The sequence below is a fragment of the Lampris incognitus genome, chromosome 2 (assembly GCF_029633865.1).
Source record: "Lampris incognitus isolate fLamInc1 chromosome 2, fLamInc1.hap2, whole genome shotgun sequence".
NCBI lineage: Eukaryota > Metazoa > Chordata > Actinopteri > Lampriformes > Lampridae > Lampris > Lampris incognitus.
Window position 1 is genome coordinate 81,624,823 of NC_079212.1, and position 18,441 is coordinate 81,643,263.

The 18,441-nt window shown below is 48.7% G+C and overlaps 1 protein-coding gene across 1 annotated transcript in view; it reads left to right on the forward strand.

Annotated features, from left to right (window-relative positions):
* Positions 1-18,441, forward strand: part of LOC130130544 (cytochrome P450 2J2-like) — a 123,603-nt gene that overhangs the window by 11,820 nt on the left and 93,342 nt on the right. Inside the window, exons 3-4 of the mRNA XM_056300250.1 lie at positions 17,491-17,637; positions 17,794-17,954. Coding sequence (XP_056156225.1) covers positions 17,491-17,637; positions 17,794-17,954 — 308 coding nt within the window. The remainder of the gene's footprint in view (positions 1-17,490; positions 17,638-17,793; positions 17,955-18,441) is intronic.

Below are 18,441 nucleotides of genomic sequence, written 5' to 3' on the forward strand. Positions count from 1 at the left end.
TCCACCCCATGCTTAGCGGTGGGTGCAGAGAAGGTAGGCTGGGTGAGGTCAGGGAACTCAGCGAGGAGGCGGGTGAACTTGTCTGCCTCTGAGAGAGAGTTGGCTAGACCTGCATAGGCCGCTTCCCTCCGCGTACATGCGAAGGAGGAGAAGGTTAAGGCATCGACCAGACGGCTGTTCTGAATGTCCACTAGTAAACCGTAAGCGCACAAAAAATCAGCTCCGAGGAGGGGAAGCGTTACATTGGCCATGACGAACTCCCACGTGAAACGTTGTCCACCAAAACACAGTTCTACAGACCGCACGCCGTAGGTGTGGATAGGGCTGCCGTCAGCCGTCGCCAACTGGGGGCCCCGCTCCCCGCCCATGATGTCGACGTCAGTAGCAGGGAGCACGCTTCTCTGTGCGCCCGTGTCACAAAGAAATCGCCGACCGGAGATGGTGTCGAGGATGAAGAGTAGCCTGCTCGTATCGCCAACACTCATGGCCACTACTGAGTGTTGGCCCTCTCGTTTCCCGTCGGCCTGTAGTTGCAGGGGGAACGGCACCGTTTAGCTTTCGCACCAAATCGAGCGTGGTACATACAGAGTCCAGAGGGCTTGTAGCGGTCTGATGCTGTGGCGCCACCGTCGGGCCACGCCCGCGATGTCGGCGGGGGGCTAGTGAAGGTAGGAGCCAGCACCCCGGCATGGGAGGAACGTTGTGTAGCGACGAAGAATCGGTCAGCCTCCTTTGCCAGCTCACGGGGATCAGTGATGGTGGAGTTAGCGAGCGCAGTCTGGACGTGGGGCGCCATGTTGCGCAGAAACAGCTCCATAAACAGGAAACATGGCTTTTCTTGACCCAGTAGGTTTAACATCCTGCTCATTAGCTCCGATGGTTTGCCATCTCCCAAGCCCTGAATTGCGAAGAGGCGACGTGCTCTCTCCGTTGCAGACAGTTCAAAAGTTTCAAGGAGGAGATGTTTAAGTGCGGCGTATTTACCATCGGCCGGTGGGTTGGTTATGAAACCGCTAATCCTGGAAGCCGTAGCGCACCCCAGCGCTGCCAATACGTAGTAGTACCTGGTCTCGTCTGCTGTTATGTCTCTGAGCGCGAACTGTGCCTCAGCCTGCGCGAACCATGTAGCCGCGGAAGACTCCCAAAACTCCGGCAGTTTAATTGCAACGGCGTTCGTAGCCATAATGTGTGTGGTTTCAGAAAACTTATCCGAAAACCGACGTCGGGGTCACCAGTGTAGAGCCGAAGTAACGGAGAAGACCGTAGGTTCACACTTTAGCCGTGTAGGCAACTTTCTTTAATCCACGGTAAATCAGCGAGACAAACAAAACCCACAGCTCGACTGAGCGGAGGTGGCAAGAATAACCAGAAAACTGGCTGGACAACCATAACTTAACCCTGCGTTAACCTGCCAGGGCAACCATGACTTAACCCTTAGTTCCTGGGTTGAATTCTGTCCCCAATACGTGTCCACCACACCCTAATGCTAAAAAGTTAGCGTGTGTGTTAACGGCCCGGCTCCCCCTGTCTCGCACGGAACAGTGGCGAAAGACACAGCATCAATTAAACGGCGGTTTGCAACATCAACCAGCAGACCATTAGCACACAGAAAATCCGCGCCGATAATAGGAACAGTAATGGCGGCCACTACAAAGTCCCACTCAAAATGGCGCCCGTGGAAGCAAACGGTCACCAACCTTGTGCCAAACGTTGCAATGGACGAACCATTAGCTGCACTTAACTGTGGGCCGCCGCCTTCGGCCGACCTGTCTGTCTTAGCAGGAGGGAGTAGGCTCTTTTGCGAGCCTGAGTCCACCAGAAACCGTCTTCCTGACATCGTGTCCTTAATGAAGAGCAGCTCACTACGTCCGCCAGCGCCCACAGCTGCTACTGAGCGCTGGCCCTGGAGTTTCCCGCCGCCTCAAACGTGCACGGAGGGACGCAGCGCCTCGCTTTGCCGCCGAACCGCTGGTGGAAGAAACAGAGGCCTCTCCCGCGCCGTCTCCGGGCAGTCACTTCAGCCACCACCGCCGGGTCCGCGTCCTCTGACGTCGGCTGCAGAGGCTCCGATGCCACACTCTGCACAGAGAACCGTCTGGTAGCCAGCAGGACCCGATCGGCCTCCTCAGCCAAACCTCGGCAGTCACCAGCGGCCAGACACGGGGAGGTAGCCAAAGCCGCGCGCACAGGAGACGGGAGCTGGTGCAGGAAAACGTGCGGGAAAAGGAACCCACCTTCATCTGAGCCTAGCAGCGACAGCATATTGTCCATGAGATCCACAGCCGTCCCAAAGCTTGTACATACTTACCCCAAGTGTATCATGGCTGTTATGCAGCAAAAGGGTACTCTACAAAGTATTGATATGTGGGGTTGAATACTTATGCAAGCACTGTATTTTAGTTTTTAATTTATTTACCAAAAGTCAGCGAAACATAACTTATTTTGGTTTTGGGAACATGCTGTTAGAGTTTATGGTTTCACAAAAATAATATTGTTCACGGACAGATGTGTGAGTATCTTTCAAAATTCCAGAAATTAGTGATGACTGTCAAGGGGGTTGAATACTTTTGCAAGGCACTGTATATAGTTGAACAGTTTTTTCTTCATCCCTATTGCACCGGCCCTCCTCAATAAGACCACTTGTCAAGTGGCCCCAAGGTAATTTGGTTTTAGACCCCTGCTCTAAAGCCACAAAGACACAATGTAACTCCTTCTGACCTCTATACTTCTCCATCAACTTTCTCAAAGCAAACATCGCATCTGTAGTGCTCTTTCAAGGCATGAAACCAAAGTGCTGCTCGCTAATCACTACCTCTCCTCTTAAGATAGCTTGTTTCCCATATCTTCATGCTGTGGATGATCAACTTTATACCTCTGTAGTTACTACAGCTCTGCACATCACCATTATTCTTGAAAATTGGTACCAGTATGCTTCTTCTCTACTTCTCAGGCATCCTCTCGCTATCAGAGATTGTGTTAAACAATTTAGTTAAAAACTCGATTCCCATCTCTCCTAAACACTTATACAGGTATGTCATCTGGACCAACCGCCTTTCCACTCATCTTCTTCATACCTACCCTCACTTCCTCCTTGCTAATCCACTGCACTTCCTGATTCACTATCCCCACATCATCCAAAACTTTCTCTCTCATTTTCTTCATTTATCAGCCCCTCAAAGTACCCCTTCCACCTTCTCAACACACTCACCTTCTCAACACACTCACCTCACTTCTCAGCATATTTCCTTCTGTATTCTTCATCACCCTTACCTGCTACACATCCTACCCAGCTCAGTCCTTATGTCTAGCCAGTTGGTGAATGTCCTTTTCTCTTTCCTTTGTGTCCACCCTCTCATACAACTCACCGTAGGCCTTTTCCTTTGCTTTTGCCACCTCTCTCTTTGCTTTACGCTGCATCTCCTTGTACTCCTGTCTACTTTCTTCATTTCTCTTACTATCCCACTTCTTCTTTGCCAACCTCTTCCTCTGTATTCTTTACTGTACTTCATTCCACCACCAAGTCTCCTTGTCTTTCTCCCGCTATAATACAATGATGTACAGAAATGCCCATGAGAAATATGCTATAGTATATGAATGAAGCAATTTATGAAACATGAATCCATTTCATGTTAGGTCATGCTGAACTGGTTGAATCCTGACCTAAACATTGGTCTTTGTCGTTGGGAATGTGGTCAAATGGCAGGTGGCTTACAGTTGATGACTCTACGTAATTGTGATTGATTACACCAAGGGGGACAGATGTTGTCTGACTTTCTGTCTATATGGAGGGATCCGACGACGACTTTATAGTTCAGTGTCTTTATTTCAACGGTGACGGTTACAATCATACAGCAGCTAGCTCCGCAGTAGTGACTCGTCTGAGTGCTAAACATAGACTGACGATTATGTGGTTCCCCTGCGTCCTCATGCGTCAGATGGACCAATCAGCTTGCAGCTAACTTAACAGCCAATAGGAGTGGTTGTATCACATCAACCTTATAACCAAACGGGCTATTATATTCTAGAGAATATTACAGATGTCATGCCCCTGGCTCTATGGGCATAAACCAAAAAGATGGGGGAAGGACCAGGCAGGATCAAAATGTAATAAAAATATTTATTGAACTAACAAAAATCAATTAAAGAATGTGCAACAAACAATGAAAGAAGGATGAGGTGTGTCAATCAGTATATCAGTGGTGTCAGCGTGTGATTGGACGTGTGTGAAGTGTAGTGCATGCATGTATGTGAGTGTGAAATCAAACAACAAAGGAGAACAAAAATGGTGGTCTGGAGAGAAGGGCTGGAGGCATCTTCTGAAGGTCCTTTTATACTCCTGCCAGCCCAGCCAGCCCAGGTGTGCCTCATCAGGCTCTTCTCTCCCCAATTGGCCAACTCAGGGAGAGAGAGAGAGAATTAGCAACAATGACAACACACCTAGACTGGCCAGGCCGGCAGGCCCATAGAGCCATTAACCTAGATAGGTAGACACCCATGGCAGGCAGGCCATAAACCTACAACTAGACAGGGAAATAGTTACATGAGCAGACAGGCCAAAGACCTATAAAACTAGACAGGGCATATGATATCTAGAAATAGGTCTACCCTGGACAAGCAGCCATGACACCCCCCCCCCCCCATTAAGAACCCACTTACAGAAGAAATTAGCTAACCACCCTAGAGGCAAATATAATGATCCATGACAACTTAAAGTATCTACAGTTGTGTCAATACACACCCGACTTTGATCTGGACTAGACTTGGGGTAAGACCCCCCCCATATCAAAAAATCATACATACCGAGTACGGCTGACCCAGGCAACCCACCGGACCCCCGACTAACCCACCACACCACCACCCTAACTATCCCCAGCAACCATGGGCCCTAGGAGCAATTTAAGAGAACAGAGGAGAGTTAGAGGGAAGGAAAGCATAGGGACCACAGTGAACCGCCCGGCACAACCTTACGGCACAACACAAAACAAAAAGTTAGTCAGTCTGGAGCACAGTAGTTCCGTCTGGAGCTAGATAGGTGCCCGAGAGAGGGCATCTGCTAGGACGTTGTCCCGCCCTTTTATGTGACGCACATCCAAATGAAACCCCTGAAGAAATAGACACCAACGCATAATGCGCTGGTTGGGACACAGCATTGACCTGAAGAAAGTTAATGGCTTATGGTCAGAGTAAACAGTCAATGGGACACCAGCACATATATACACTTCAAAGTGCTTGAGCGCCCAGACTAACGCAAGTGCCTCTTTTTCAATGACTGAATAATTCAGCTGATGACGATTGAACTTTTTAGAGTAAAAGCTCACTGGACGCTCAACCCCATTCCCATCCTCCTGAAGCAGAGCCGCACCAGCCCCAACATGGCTAGCATCTACCTGCAGGATGAAGGGTGAGGTTAGTTTAGGTGCAGCTAACACAGGAGCAGAGCTGAGCAGTAGCATCCTCAAATGCACGTTGACAGGCAGGAGACCAGACAAACTGCTTTTCCCTTCAACAGGTCGGTTAGCGGGGCTACCACTGTGGAGAAGTTCTTACAGAAAGCACGGTAATAGCCCACCATACCCAGGAATCGCATCAGTTCCTTCTTTGTCGCAGGCGCCGGAAAGCAGTCAATAGCAACCACCTTTGCTCTCACTGGGCGCACCTCTCCCTGCCCTACCTCCTTACCTAAATAAGTTACGGTTGCCTTGGCGAACTCACACTTAGCAAGGTTCACCGTCAACTTGGCCCAAGCAAAGCGACCAAACAACGCACGGATATGCTCTACATGCTCCTCCCACATATCACTGTACACTACGACGTCATCTAAATAGACAGCACAGCCAACCAGGCCGGCAACCCTTTCATCAATATATCTAGCAAGATATTCAGGCATGTTATTTTTAAATTGTTCCAAACGCATCAATTCGCACAATGCATCAAAGGTGGTGATATCTTCAGATGAGCACCAACGATTAAAGGCTCTCGTTAAATCACGACCATGCTGAGCCCACGTCTGCTTTTCAGTTTTACGCAAAGTCCGAAATCGATGGCGATAGGCCTCGGGTATTAGCTCATAGGCCTGCAAAACAGCCTCTTTGACACGGTCATACCGCCGAGAATCCTCACGAGTAAGGGACGAGTAAGCTTCCTGGGCTTTCCCAGTAAACACACTTTGTAGCACATCACATCGGTCGCGTTCAGGCCACTGGCGGCCATCAGCCACACGTTCAAACAGTTCAAAGAAAGTTTCAGGCTCATTCTCATTGAACGGAGGAAGCATCCTTAAGTTATGGACAGGATCAAACGCACGGGCACGAGGCCCAGACGGAAGGTCCCACAACGAGTCCGACTCAAGGGTGCTTTCCCCAAGCAGTTTGCCATCACGGACCAATTTTAATTTTTCCTGCTGCAACTGTATTCTAGCAAGTTCGAGCTCCTTATCCTTACTCAGGATCAACAACTCTTTCTGTTGTTCAAATGTCAAACCCGGTTTTTCAGACATCGGTGGGTCTGTATGTACCAAAAACACATGCTGGTCAATCAATCCTGCAATCACAGTCAAACGGATTGAGGCTTCTTTTACTCGTTTATCAGGGATTTCTATTTCATAGTGTGCCGCTACTTCAAGCAATTGGTCCTTACAAAACTTATTTAAAAGCTCTTGGGATGGAGCTTTAGTGAACTCCTTTACAGGATCGACCATTCTAACAGTTCACTCAAAACGCGCACGGCGCGAATACGAATCAAAAAGTTCAAATCGAATCAAAGTAACTCAGAGCAGAAAACCTACTCTCAGATACTATTTGGATACTAAGTAACCAACCAATAAGTAATCAGACCAATTACCCCAAAACTGAATTTAAGTAACTACAGAGCGGAAACTAGCTCCACTCAGACAGATACAATCAGTAACCAATAACTCAAGTCCAATCATCGGTTATGATACTCCAAACAAGATGGGCGAGCACAAAAAATAGACAAGAGCGCCCCGTATCTAACTAAACACAAACCCCCTCACTAACCAATAACTTTGCCCATATGTCCATAATCAGCTTAACCATTCACCAATACCCTATTAGCATGCTGAATGGATCCCCGATTTCCGACACACCCATCTAATGCATCTAATGCAAGAAAGGACAGAGTAAAGGAAGAGCAAAATGCAAGCGTTAAGCGCTTCTACTCTGAACCTACCACGGGGGTTCACGTTGCTCGTGGTTCTAAACCACTGCCTTAAAGTATAAATAATTTGTACTCACCAATCTATAGGAGATCACAACCGATGAAAAGTCCAAAAGAGTCCAAATTCAGTCAAAAATGGTAGACTGACAAAACCAAAAAGCCGTTCTCTCCAGCTCACCAAACAAAACCAGACCAAAACTCTCTGGCCACTCCCCCACAAAAGAGTGCCGACTCGGCGCTCACAACAAAAAGCCCCCAAAAATGGGACCACAAACTAGGGAGATCCAAGAAACCAAACCAAGGTCCAAAAGCGGCGAGCCCCCATGTCATGCCCCTGGCTCTATGGGCATAAACCAAAAAGATGGGGGAAGGACCAGGCAGGATCAAAATGTAATAAAAATATTTATTGAACCAACAAAAATCAACTAAAGAATGTGCAACAAACAATGAAAGAAGGACGAGGTTTGTCAATCAGTATATCAGTGGTGTCAGCGTGTGATTGGACGTGTGTGAAGTGTAGTGCATGCATGTATGTGAGTGTGAAATCAAACAACAAAGGAGAACAAAAATGGTGGTCTGGAGAGAAGGGCTGGAGGCATCTTCTGAAGGTCCTTTTATACTCCTGCCAGCCCAGCCAGCCCAGGTGTGCCTCATCAGGCTCCTCTCTCCCCGATTGGCCACCTCAGGGAGAGAGAGAGAGAATTAGCAACAATGACAACACACCTAGACTGGCCAGGCCGGCAGGCCCATAGAGCCATTAACCTAGATAGGTAGACACCCATGGCAGGCAGGCCATAAACCTACAACTAGACAGGGAAATAGTTACATGAGCAGACAGGCCAAAGACCTATAAAACTAGACAGGGCATATGATATCTAGAAATAGGTCTACCCTGGACAGGCAGCCATGACACAGATGTCATGGTCAATGTTGATTTGTTCTGTAGCACAATCATTTGCATAGTCAATTTTGGCAACTGCAGTCCATATATTATGATCAATAAGTGATTCATCACCCACAAGATACAAGTAACATCTTATGAGAAATGAAGAGAATATAGCAATGACAAACTTTCACCAAGTCAAATACACTTTTCACCAAGTCAAATACTCTTCGTTGAGGCTAGCGTTCCAGCATTCATACCTTTTTCGCTTTTCGCTTCCGGTGTTGGAAGACTGCGGCGCGAATTCACATTTGCGGCGGCCTCACCCAGCACCGTCCATGCAGTGTCATTGTCCACGTCTGCGTCTAAGTTTTGTCTTCGTTTGATGGCTGGGAGAGCTGGTGCTGGATCGGCTGGGAGAACGGGGCAGGCTAAGCTAACTGCTAGCCCATGCAGACCGGCGTTTCCGATAACACCGAGGGCAGTCTGGCGGCGGTCTCACCTGGCGTAGACTGTGGTGTTTTTGATGTCGTCGTCAGAAGTGCGGCGAGGTGTGTCGAGAGTGTCTGGTTGGGAGAGCTGGCGGTGGATTGGCTGGGAGAGCTTGGTCTGCGTCGTCCCGTGGGCCCAGGGACCACGTCCCCCTGCCTGGAGCTGCGCCGGAGGAAGAAACGCTGAGGGCGGTCTGACAGGACGCAGAAGCGGGGCGGGGCTAAGCTAACTGCTAACACGTGTAGACCCGGTGGTTCAGGCATTCATCCTGGCTGGCGTTCGTTCCTTTGGACAGTGATTTTTTGTTTAATTTGGATATATTGTAGTTTCATTTCATGTACGTGTAACGGGGGCAGTCCTATGCTGTTCTATGCTGGTCAGCCTGCTGCACGCCCGTCACTCTCATCAGTAGCTCTGCGTTGTGTTCTATTTTCGGTGGGGCCCCAGGTGTTGTGGGGGCCCTCGGTTTCTCATCATCATCATCATCATGATCAAAGAAGGAGGGGGGGACACACAGGACTCTATTTGGCCCACCTTGCCATTTATTTTGGTTTCAAACCCTTCGACAACCGTCCAGTCCTCCAGCGGGAGCGGTGTTTCTTACGGACGTGGGGGTCGAAGTTCAACCACTGCCCGGACTCCACTCGTGTGCGTTAGAAGTAGAAACCGTCCACGGGACTCCGATGTAAGAAAGGATAAACAAGTATTTTATCCCACAGCTTGCAGTATCTTCTTACAGGGATACTCAAGGTTACGTTCTCCTCAACCAGCAAAACTGTCCCACGGTAAGAAAAACGTGTGGCTCGGCTCGATTGCTGCTTGAGACTCCTCCCACAAAACAAAAATGGCCTCTCCCGCGTTCCCTCTTCCGTGTACCCACAAGACCTCTCTCTTAAAGCGACAGTACACGTATATGACGGTCGTTGGAAAACATACATAAAAGTAAATAATGACATAAAATAAAATGTAGTAAACACAAATAACAGCACACAGACAGGATTTGGTGATATTTCATACTCAAACAAAATGAAATAAAAACATTAATTTTAACCTGGTTACATTCACCCCTCCTGAAATTCACCAACATCCTGACAGCAGGATAAAAAGAGAAAGAGGAAAGGAAAAGCCCATCACTGACTACTGGCACAAGTGAAAAGAAGGACCTAGTCCTCCAGTCAACTTAGGAGCTACCTCGGTTACGAGGTTCAGAAAATAATGAGGTTGATCAAGTCTCAGTATTCCCCTAGATCAATGTGACGCCTGATACGCCACACCATGCACTTGGCCCAAAACAACCCTGTCTGATAGACACCTAATAACTCACATTAAACTAGTTTGAATGACTCCAACCTCCATCAAAGTTCAAACCCTCACACTCCGTAGAAATGGCATCTGAGCCATAGATTCTATTAACCTGTTCACTGACCTCACCACCCTCCCTGTGCGTGTCCTAACCCGACCATCGCTCTCTACTTGTGTGCGTGAGACAGTGCGAGCTGCAACATCTGTATCGAGTGAGGGTGGTGCCCCTGTGTGCGAATCAGTGTGAGATATAACACCTACATCGAGTGAGTGTGATGCCTCTATGTGTGGTGCATGTGTGTTGGGTGGTGCGTGTGTGTTGGGTGGAGACTGAGCAGTGGCCCCCACAGGACTGATTACCAGACTAGACGGAATGAACTCTTCCGCTTCTGCCCACTCAGATCTAGGCGAGTCTCCAAGTGATGAGACTGCTAGCCCCACTGCATCCCCTGAGACCGTCAGGACATCTGCACTGTCCTCCTCATCGGACTCTGCACAGTCAGACAACTGACTGGTTGTACTGGACTCCTCACCCTGATCTAACTCAGGAAGGGGCAAGAAGTTGACCTCCAACAAACGGTTCCTGTGCACCACCCTGGTGTGCCCCTCTGCATCCTGAATCTTGTAGACGTGGATATTGGGGTTGACACCGACAACCCTGTACACTCCGTTCTCCCATTTGTCAGCCAACTTTCTCTTCCCTCGCTCACTCTGGTTCGCAACCAAAACACGATCCCCGACAGACAGGACAGTGCCCTTGGCATGTCTGTTGTACTGTCGCGCCTGATGCTGCTGCTCAGCCGTGGAGTGCTTCTGAGCGATCTCCATTGCACTCCTTAGACAGGAAAGCAGAGACTGAGCATAAGAGTCATAATCAACAACGTGAGGGTCATGCAAAACCTGCCTGAACATAACATCCACCGGCAGTCTTGGGACACGCCCATACATCAGGAAGAAAGGCGCGTAACCCGTGGTCTCGTGAACAGTGGCATTGTACGCGAGCGTGAGAGAATGGATCTGCTGAGGCCACTGTTGCTTCTGCTGAAGCGGAAGGGAACGGAGCATATTCCCCATCGTGCGATTAAACCGCTCTGTCCCGCCATTACCCATAGGATGGTAAGCCGTCGTGTGGGACTTCGCTACACCCGCCAACTTGAGAAGCTCTGCAATCAGGTTGCTCTCAAAGTTTGTGCCCTGGTCAGAATGTATTCTTTCCGGAAACCCGTAAACACAGAATACATGATCCCAGAGTTTCTTGGCGACCTGCTTCGCTGTCTGATTGGTGCAGGGGAACGCGTGAGCAACCTTAGTGAAGTGGTCAGTAACCACTAAGACATCGACTGACCGCTGCTTACTGTCCTCAGCGGACCAGAACTCCATACACACAAGCTGCATCGGTGCGGAAGTTTTAATGCTCTCCAGGGGCGCGCAAGCAGCTGGCTCTGGGGTCTTCCCAAACACACATCTCCGACAGCATCTGACATGTGCTCTGATATCCCTCTCCATGTCAGGCCAATAAAAACGCTGCCTTGCAAGAGAGAGAGTACGGTCCTGGCCCTGATGACCAGCGTGATCGTGGATGCCAGACAGTGCCTTGTCTTTCAAACTCAGAGGTAAAACATACTGAGACCTCCTCTGCTTGGACACTGGGTCCTTTGTCACCCTGTACAAGACACCATCATTGACTTCCAACTTCTCCCACTGTTTCAACAGCCTGAGGACCTTCTGGTCAGCACCATGCCTCTCACGCCTCGATGGCCGCTTCCGAACAGCGACAAAGGGCAACACCTTGGAGATGCAGGGGTCCTGCTCCTGACTCAACCTGAGCTCCTCGGTGGATAACATTGGCAGTGTATCCTGACCACCCGACAGATGCTGAACGTGCTGGACCAAACTGAGTGCTGTGAATACTGATGCATCAGGCCAGTCACATTTGGCTTGACAAAAAGCCCTGACCTCAGCTGCATCACAAGCAAACCCAGATCGCGCACTACTCAGTGTTTGGGACTGGCAACTGAGTCTGAAAACATCCTGCACAGAGTCCCCCTCAACCCCGTCGGCTTCCTGAACAAGGGCCGGGTAGGGCTCCCTAAGTAGCCTCTGACTGACGGGCTTGGAAAAAGGGTCGCGACTCAATGCATCCGCCACCACGTTTTTCTTCCCTGGCAGGTGTTTGAGATCGAAGGTGTAAGACGCCAACTTAGACACCCAGCGGATCTCACACGCGTCAAGCTTCGGCTTCGTTAGGAGATAAGTCAGCGGATTATTATCTGTCCAAACGGTGAAGCTTTGACCCTTCAGCCAGTGGCTGAACTTTTCACAAACACTCCACTTCAGCGCCATGAACTCCAGTCTATGAGCTGGATACTTCCGCTGTGAGGCACTGAGGGACTTGCTTGCAAAACCAACAGGTCTGGCCTTGGACTCTCCTCGGGGCACTTGAGACAGCACCGCGCCGAGTCCGTCCAAAGACGCATCGACCGACAAAATGAAAGGCACCTCAAAGTCTGGATGGGCAAGCACCACACACTCCAGTAACATTGTCTTCAACAGATCAAATGCTTCCCCACATTCCACCGTCCAGTCTGCGGAGGTAAGCTTACGGAAGCTGCCATGGGGCTTCTTATCCTTAGCCGACCTCCCCCTCCTCTTTTGTCCAGCTGTAAGGGCGAACAGGGGCTTAGCCACGGAGGAGCAGTTCGCGAGGAAATGCTGGTAGTAAAATACCATACCAAGGAAAGATTTGATCCTACGAACAGAAGGCGTGCACCCATCACCTTCCATGAGATCCTGCACTGTCATGTTGGAGATGACCTCTACTTTGGAGGGATCGACAGACACACCTCCGCCATCAACCACGTGGCCCAAAAACCGCACCCGCTTCTGCAGCAGATGACACTTCTTCGGAGCCAGTTTCAAGTTGTTCTCCCTCAACCTCTGAAACAGAGTGCGGAGCCTCGACAGAGCCTCAACCTCTGACGGCGCGAAGACAAGAAGATCATCAAGATAGCACAAAAGCTTCGTGAAGTTCAGATCCCCAAAGATCCCAATCATCATTCTCATGAAGGCTGCAGGGCTATTACAAAGGCCCTGTGGCATGCGATTGTATTCATGCAACCCAAGGGGAGTCGTGAAAGCAGTGTACTTCTTGTCATCTTCATGCATTGGGATGTTGAAGAAGCCAGAGGTGAGGTCCATCGTACTAAAGAGGCAGTTACCACCCAGCGCGGCAAGACAGTCCGACTGGTGTGGCAAGGGATGAGCGTCTTTCAAGGTCCGAGCATTCAGCCATCTGAAATCAGTGCAGATCCGAAGCCCGCCATCCTTCTTCCATACCATAACCAGCGGTGAAGCGTATGCGCTCGAGGACTTCCGGATAATCCCTTTCTCCTCCATATCAGTGAGAACCTGTCTCAACTTCTGATAGTGGGCTGGGGGAACCCTCCTGTAGGGCAAGCGAAAGGGGCGCTCATCCACCAGATGGATGCGATGTGTGTATCCTGTGACCTCGCCACAGTCCAGAGAGTCCCTGGAGAAGATGTCATGGTACTCGGTGAGCAGCTGAGTGAGCTGGGACTTGCATGCCTCACTAACCTGACAGGAGCTGAGGTCAATGTCACTGAGTCCGAGCTCTGACAAACTCCTAGCCGGCTGGACAGGGGGACAGGCACTATCTGTGGCGTTGGACTCATGCCTCCCTGCAACTGATTGCAGTCCCTGGAAAACATTAAAGTCCTCAATCGCCAAGCATGGAAACACATCAGCCAACTTGCAGTTCCTTTTCAGTGTGATGGCTTTGTCAGATGGATTGACAACAGTCATGGGTACCCACCTATCACCCCAGAGCGGTGTGACAAGTCGACCTACGAGGACACTGCGTGGCATGGCCTTGGAGTCTGTCGGCTCCACAACAACAGTGCTTCCAGCTGACATAGGCACCTTAGCAGGAAGTCTGCCCCAGACTAAGTGCTCGTGCCTCGGTGAGAGTGTCACGGCCTGGGTGAGCTTAACAGTACCTATCTTCTCAGGAACTGCACCACCCCTCCAGCGCTCTACATTCGTGAACATGGACAAGAACTGTTCAACGTCAGGACTAGATGGATGTTCCTGTCTGGACGCGATGTCCCAGTACTCAGTACCACTCTTGAGTACATGGGCCACATGTTTAATGACGTTTGTGCCGACTATCAGATCATCATGCTGACCGGGCACGACCAGAGTGGGTATGACAAAGGAAACACCATAAAGCTGCATGTTGAGGTCATAAAAACCATCAGGCCTAGTCTCCAGACCACCGCAGCCAATCAAGACAATGTTCTCTTCAGGCTGCTGCTTCTCAGGTAAAACACCCCCAGAGCGGAGCTTCTCTACTGCATTTTCACTGATACTGCATGACATAGAGCCAGTATCCAACATGCCATTAAGCTGCACACTCTGGTTGACAAGAACAGGAGCATAGAACAAGTCACTGAAAGCCTGAATCCTCTGTGTCGCCTGAATGACCATACGCGAACCCTGAGGTGCTTTGGCACACTTGTCTTCATACAAGTGAGCCAGGTCGGAGACATCAGTGAGGGATACATCTACATTACCCACACCATCCCTCTCTAGGTGTGGGTTTAGTAGTTTAACGGACGAGACTGACGACCAGCTCTTCCACCAGGCTGAGAACGGAGCTGGTTGGGCGGCTGAGGGTGAGGACAGTCCCTCTTCCAATGACCAGGAGACAAACAGTTTATACATCGGTTCTCCCAGCTGCAGTGGGAAAATGTGGAGTGATCCGGAGACTTACAAACCCTGCACAACCTCTGCGGTGTGTCTGACACCTGCCCTGCGGCGCTAGCTGGCGGTTGAGTCTGCGTCGGTGTCCGGACTGCAGCGCTAACTGGAACCTGAGTCTGCATTTTGACCAAACGGTCTAGCAAGCTCACCAAACTCCTCATATAATCATCACCGCCAGAGACAGGTGCAGGAGACGGTGTAGGAGACCTTGCACAAAATGGTATAGGAGATGACGCATGAGCCGGGACGGGAGATAGCACCACCGGCACTCGTGCTCAAGTCGGGAGCCATGTCGACTACAGGGACATGAACCTGTGAATGGAACCTACGCTCTACCGCGCCTGCTTCACGTTGTCCACCTGCAGCAACACGGGACTTCCTCTCCAGCATGTGCTCATCAAGCCTCTCCTGGATCTCGCTAGCAGACCATTTCCCTGCGGACTTGAACTTAAAAACATTGGCAAGAGACTGATCTGGACAGTGTTTGATAAACATCATGCTTACCTCGTGGCTTGGCTCTTCAATACTACGGCCCTGCCACTTCAAGCAATCGTCAGCCACCTCCACTGTTTTATTAAGCCTAATCCAATACTCCATAGCGTCCTCACCTGGCTTGGGCAGCGTACTGTAAAAGTCCGCCAGGGGCATGCTCGAGTATGTGAAGTCACTAAAGTGTTGCTTCAGTACATCAAAAATAATGTGGGGGTTCGCTATGTGGTCGACAGATGTGTTGCGCAGCTTTATCCTCACCACGTCCCTTGCTTTCCCCATAAGCTTAGCTAGAATCTCATGTGACTGCTCACTAACTGGAATGGCTCGCTTCCTCAAATACAAAGTCATAAGGCTCTCCCACTCATGAACTGTAAACTTATCAGAGCTGTCGCCCCTGAAAATAGGAGGCTCCCTAGCGTCTGTCTGCATTACTACTCTAACACTAGGCACTGTCTCCGAACACTGTTCAGCAGACCTAGCACTGTCTGTGTGTGTGTTTCTAAGCATTTGTGTTTCCTGCAGCTTAGCAGTGATTGACTCTCCTATCTTCTCTGCTAACCGAGTAATGAGCATGGCTAACTCATCCACTGGCTGCTCGCTGTTACCCAGCACAGCCCCTTTGCTGATACCTGGCCTGGCCCGTTCTACGTAGCGTGTGGAGGTGAACTGAGGAGTGCCAAATGTGGTCGGGTCTCTAGGTCCTGGTGCTCTGGTGTCTGGTTCCCCGCCCTCTAAGAGCTGCCCGAAACTCCTACCTACACCTAGCCGTAAACCCCCACCCACATCTAACTGGTACCCCCTCTCCATAGCACACTGGCGATCCAAAAGATCCTGATCAGCAATGTTACCCCCACCTACGTACGAACCACCCTCTGCCATGTTCCTACCTCTAACACTCAGATAAAATAAAAAATAAAATAAAAAAGTGAAAAGCTCAATTCATTTAAATAATTGAATCTAGAAATCACTAAGAGATTGAAACAATCGCACACAATCAACAAATTCACCAATAGATTAATCACATATGCACATATCCAGTAGTTTAGATCAATAGATTATTCACACGAGTCCTTCAATCACATCAACATTAACCTTTTTTTCCTTTTTTTTCGTGTGTTTTTCTTCCTTCAGTATATACAAATGTCCTGTTCACAAGCCCAGTCCATGGTAACCACAGCTATGACTGTCCAGTGTCCACACAGCTCAACTCCAGTCCACTGTAACATGAGTGTACAGCCTGTAGAAATACCTGAGGACGTCTGGGGCTTGATGACGACAGCAGCCTCCCGCGGCGAGCAACTGATGTCGCTCTCAGGATCCAGGAGGGTCACGGCACCAATGTAACGGGGGCAGTCCTATGCTGTTCTATGCTGGTCAGCCTGCTGCACGCCCGTCACTCTCATCAGTAGCTCTGCGTTGTGTTCTATTTTCGGTGGGGCCCCAGGTGTTGTGGGGGCCCTCGGTTTCTCATCATCATCATCATGATCAAAGAAGGAGGGGGGGACACACAGGACTCTATTTGGCCCACCTTGCCATTTATTTTGGTTTCAAACCCTTCGACAACCGTCCAGTCCTCCAGCGGGAGCGGTGTTTCTTACGGACGTGGGGGTCGAAGTTCAACCACTGCCCGGACTCCACTCGTGTGCGTTAGAAGTAGAAACCGTCCACGGGACTCCGATGTAAGAAAGGATAAACAAGTATCCCACAGCTTGCAGTATCTTCTTACAGGGATACTCAAGGTTACGTTCTCCTCAACCAGCAAAACTGTCCCACGGTAAGAAAAACGTGTGGCTCGGCTCGATTGCTGCTTGAGACTCCTCCCACAAAACAAAAATGGCCTCTCCCGCGTTCCCTCTTCCGTGTACCCACAAGACCTCTCTCTTAAAGCGACAGTACACGTATATGACGGTCGTTGGAAAACATACATAAAAGTAAATAATGACATAAAATAAAATGTAGTAAACACAAATAACAGCACACAGACAGGATTTGGTGATATTTCATATTCAAACAAAATAAAATAAAAACATTAATTTTAACCTGGTTACATACGCAAGTGCACAAAGTGAAATGACAAATTAAGTGTTCCTGGTTCCTGGTTCAAGTGTACATTTGAGAGTAGTCAGTCTGACAGAATGTTTACACAAATGATTGCTGTCTCTGTATTTTAAAATCTCAACGTTGATCCCATGAAAAAATGTCAACAGAAAATAAGTAAAGCTTAACAAAATGTAATTATTTTGTTTTTTGTATCAATACCACCTTTTTTCCAAGATTTTTGACTCTAATGTTCAGCCTTTGTAGTGTTAATGTGTATTTCCTACTTGTGATTATAATAATCCTCTACTGATTTGTATTATTAGGTATAGCTAACACTAATGGGCATATGTGGAAACAACAGAGGCGCTTTGCCCTACTCACCCTCAAACACTTCATCAACAGAAAGTCCTTTGAGGCTGCCATTGTGGAAGAAATAGCATATTTGTTGAAAGAAATTGCTGATCGTAAAGGTAAATATTGACAGCAAACAAATCACTTGGTTTTTTTTTTTACAAAACATTGAGTTGCTTTGACGTTGTTCCTTTTCATATATACTATAAGCATCTCAAACATCTATTGAATAGAGAGATATGCAATTTAATGTAAAATTATGTTTATTTGTCAAGGCAACCCCTTTGATCCCCACATGCTCATCTACACTGCTGTCTCCAACATCATCTCCTCATTTGTTTTTGGTCATCGCTTTGAAATGAACGATGAGGGGTTCCTCACATTGCTACGAGGCTTGGACCAACTTTTTCATATTCTAAACTCTGTTTCGGCTAAGGTATTGTATTGGGATTGCCATCTACTCAACCTTAATACTGTTTAGCATTGTATTTGAATTATGGCGACAAGCAAGGGGGCAAGTCCATGAATACTGGGATGGCAACTAGCGCTTTACCTTTGTCCCCGTCCATAGGGTTAGTGGTTGTGTCAGGAAGGGCATCCGACGTAAAATTTTGCCGAATCATTATGCGGCTTGACAAGACCGCCATCGGTGCTGTGCCCTCACAGGGTACCGATGGAAACTACCAAATCCGCTTTGGCCACCAAATCAACTTTTTGGCAAAAATGGATTTGGTGGGAATTGAAACAGGGGACAATTGCCACCAAATCAACTTTAATACTGTTTAAAATTCTAGCTAATATATTCTGCATTTTAAAAAGTTTCTTAGTTTTAGCTTCTTTGATTCTTCTTCTTAGTTTTAGCTTCTTTCATTATGTATGATATGATGTGCGAAAACGATTTTTTTTTTACATATTGAAATTCA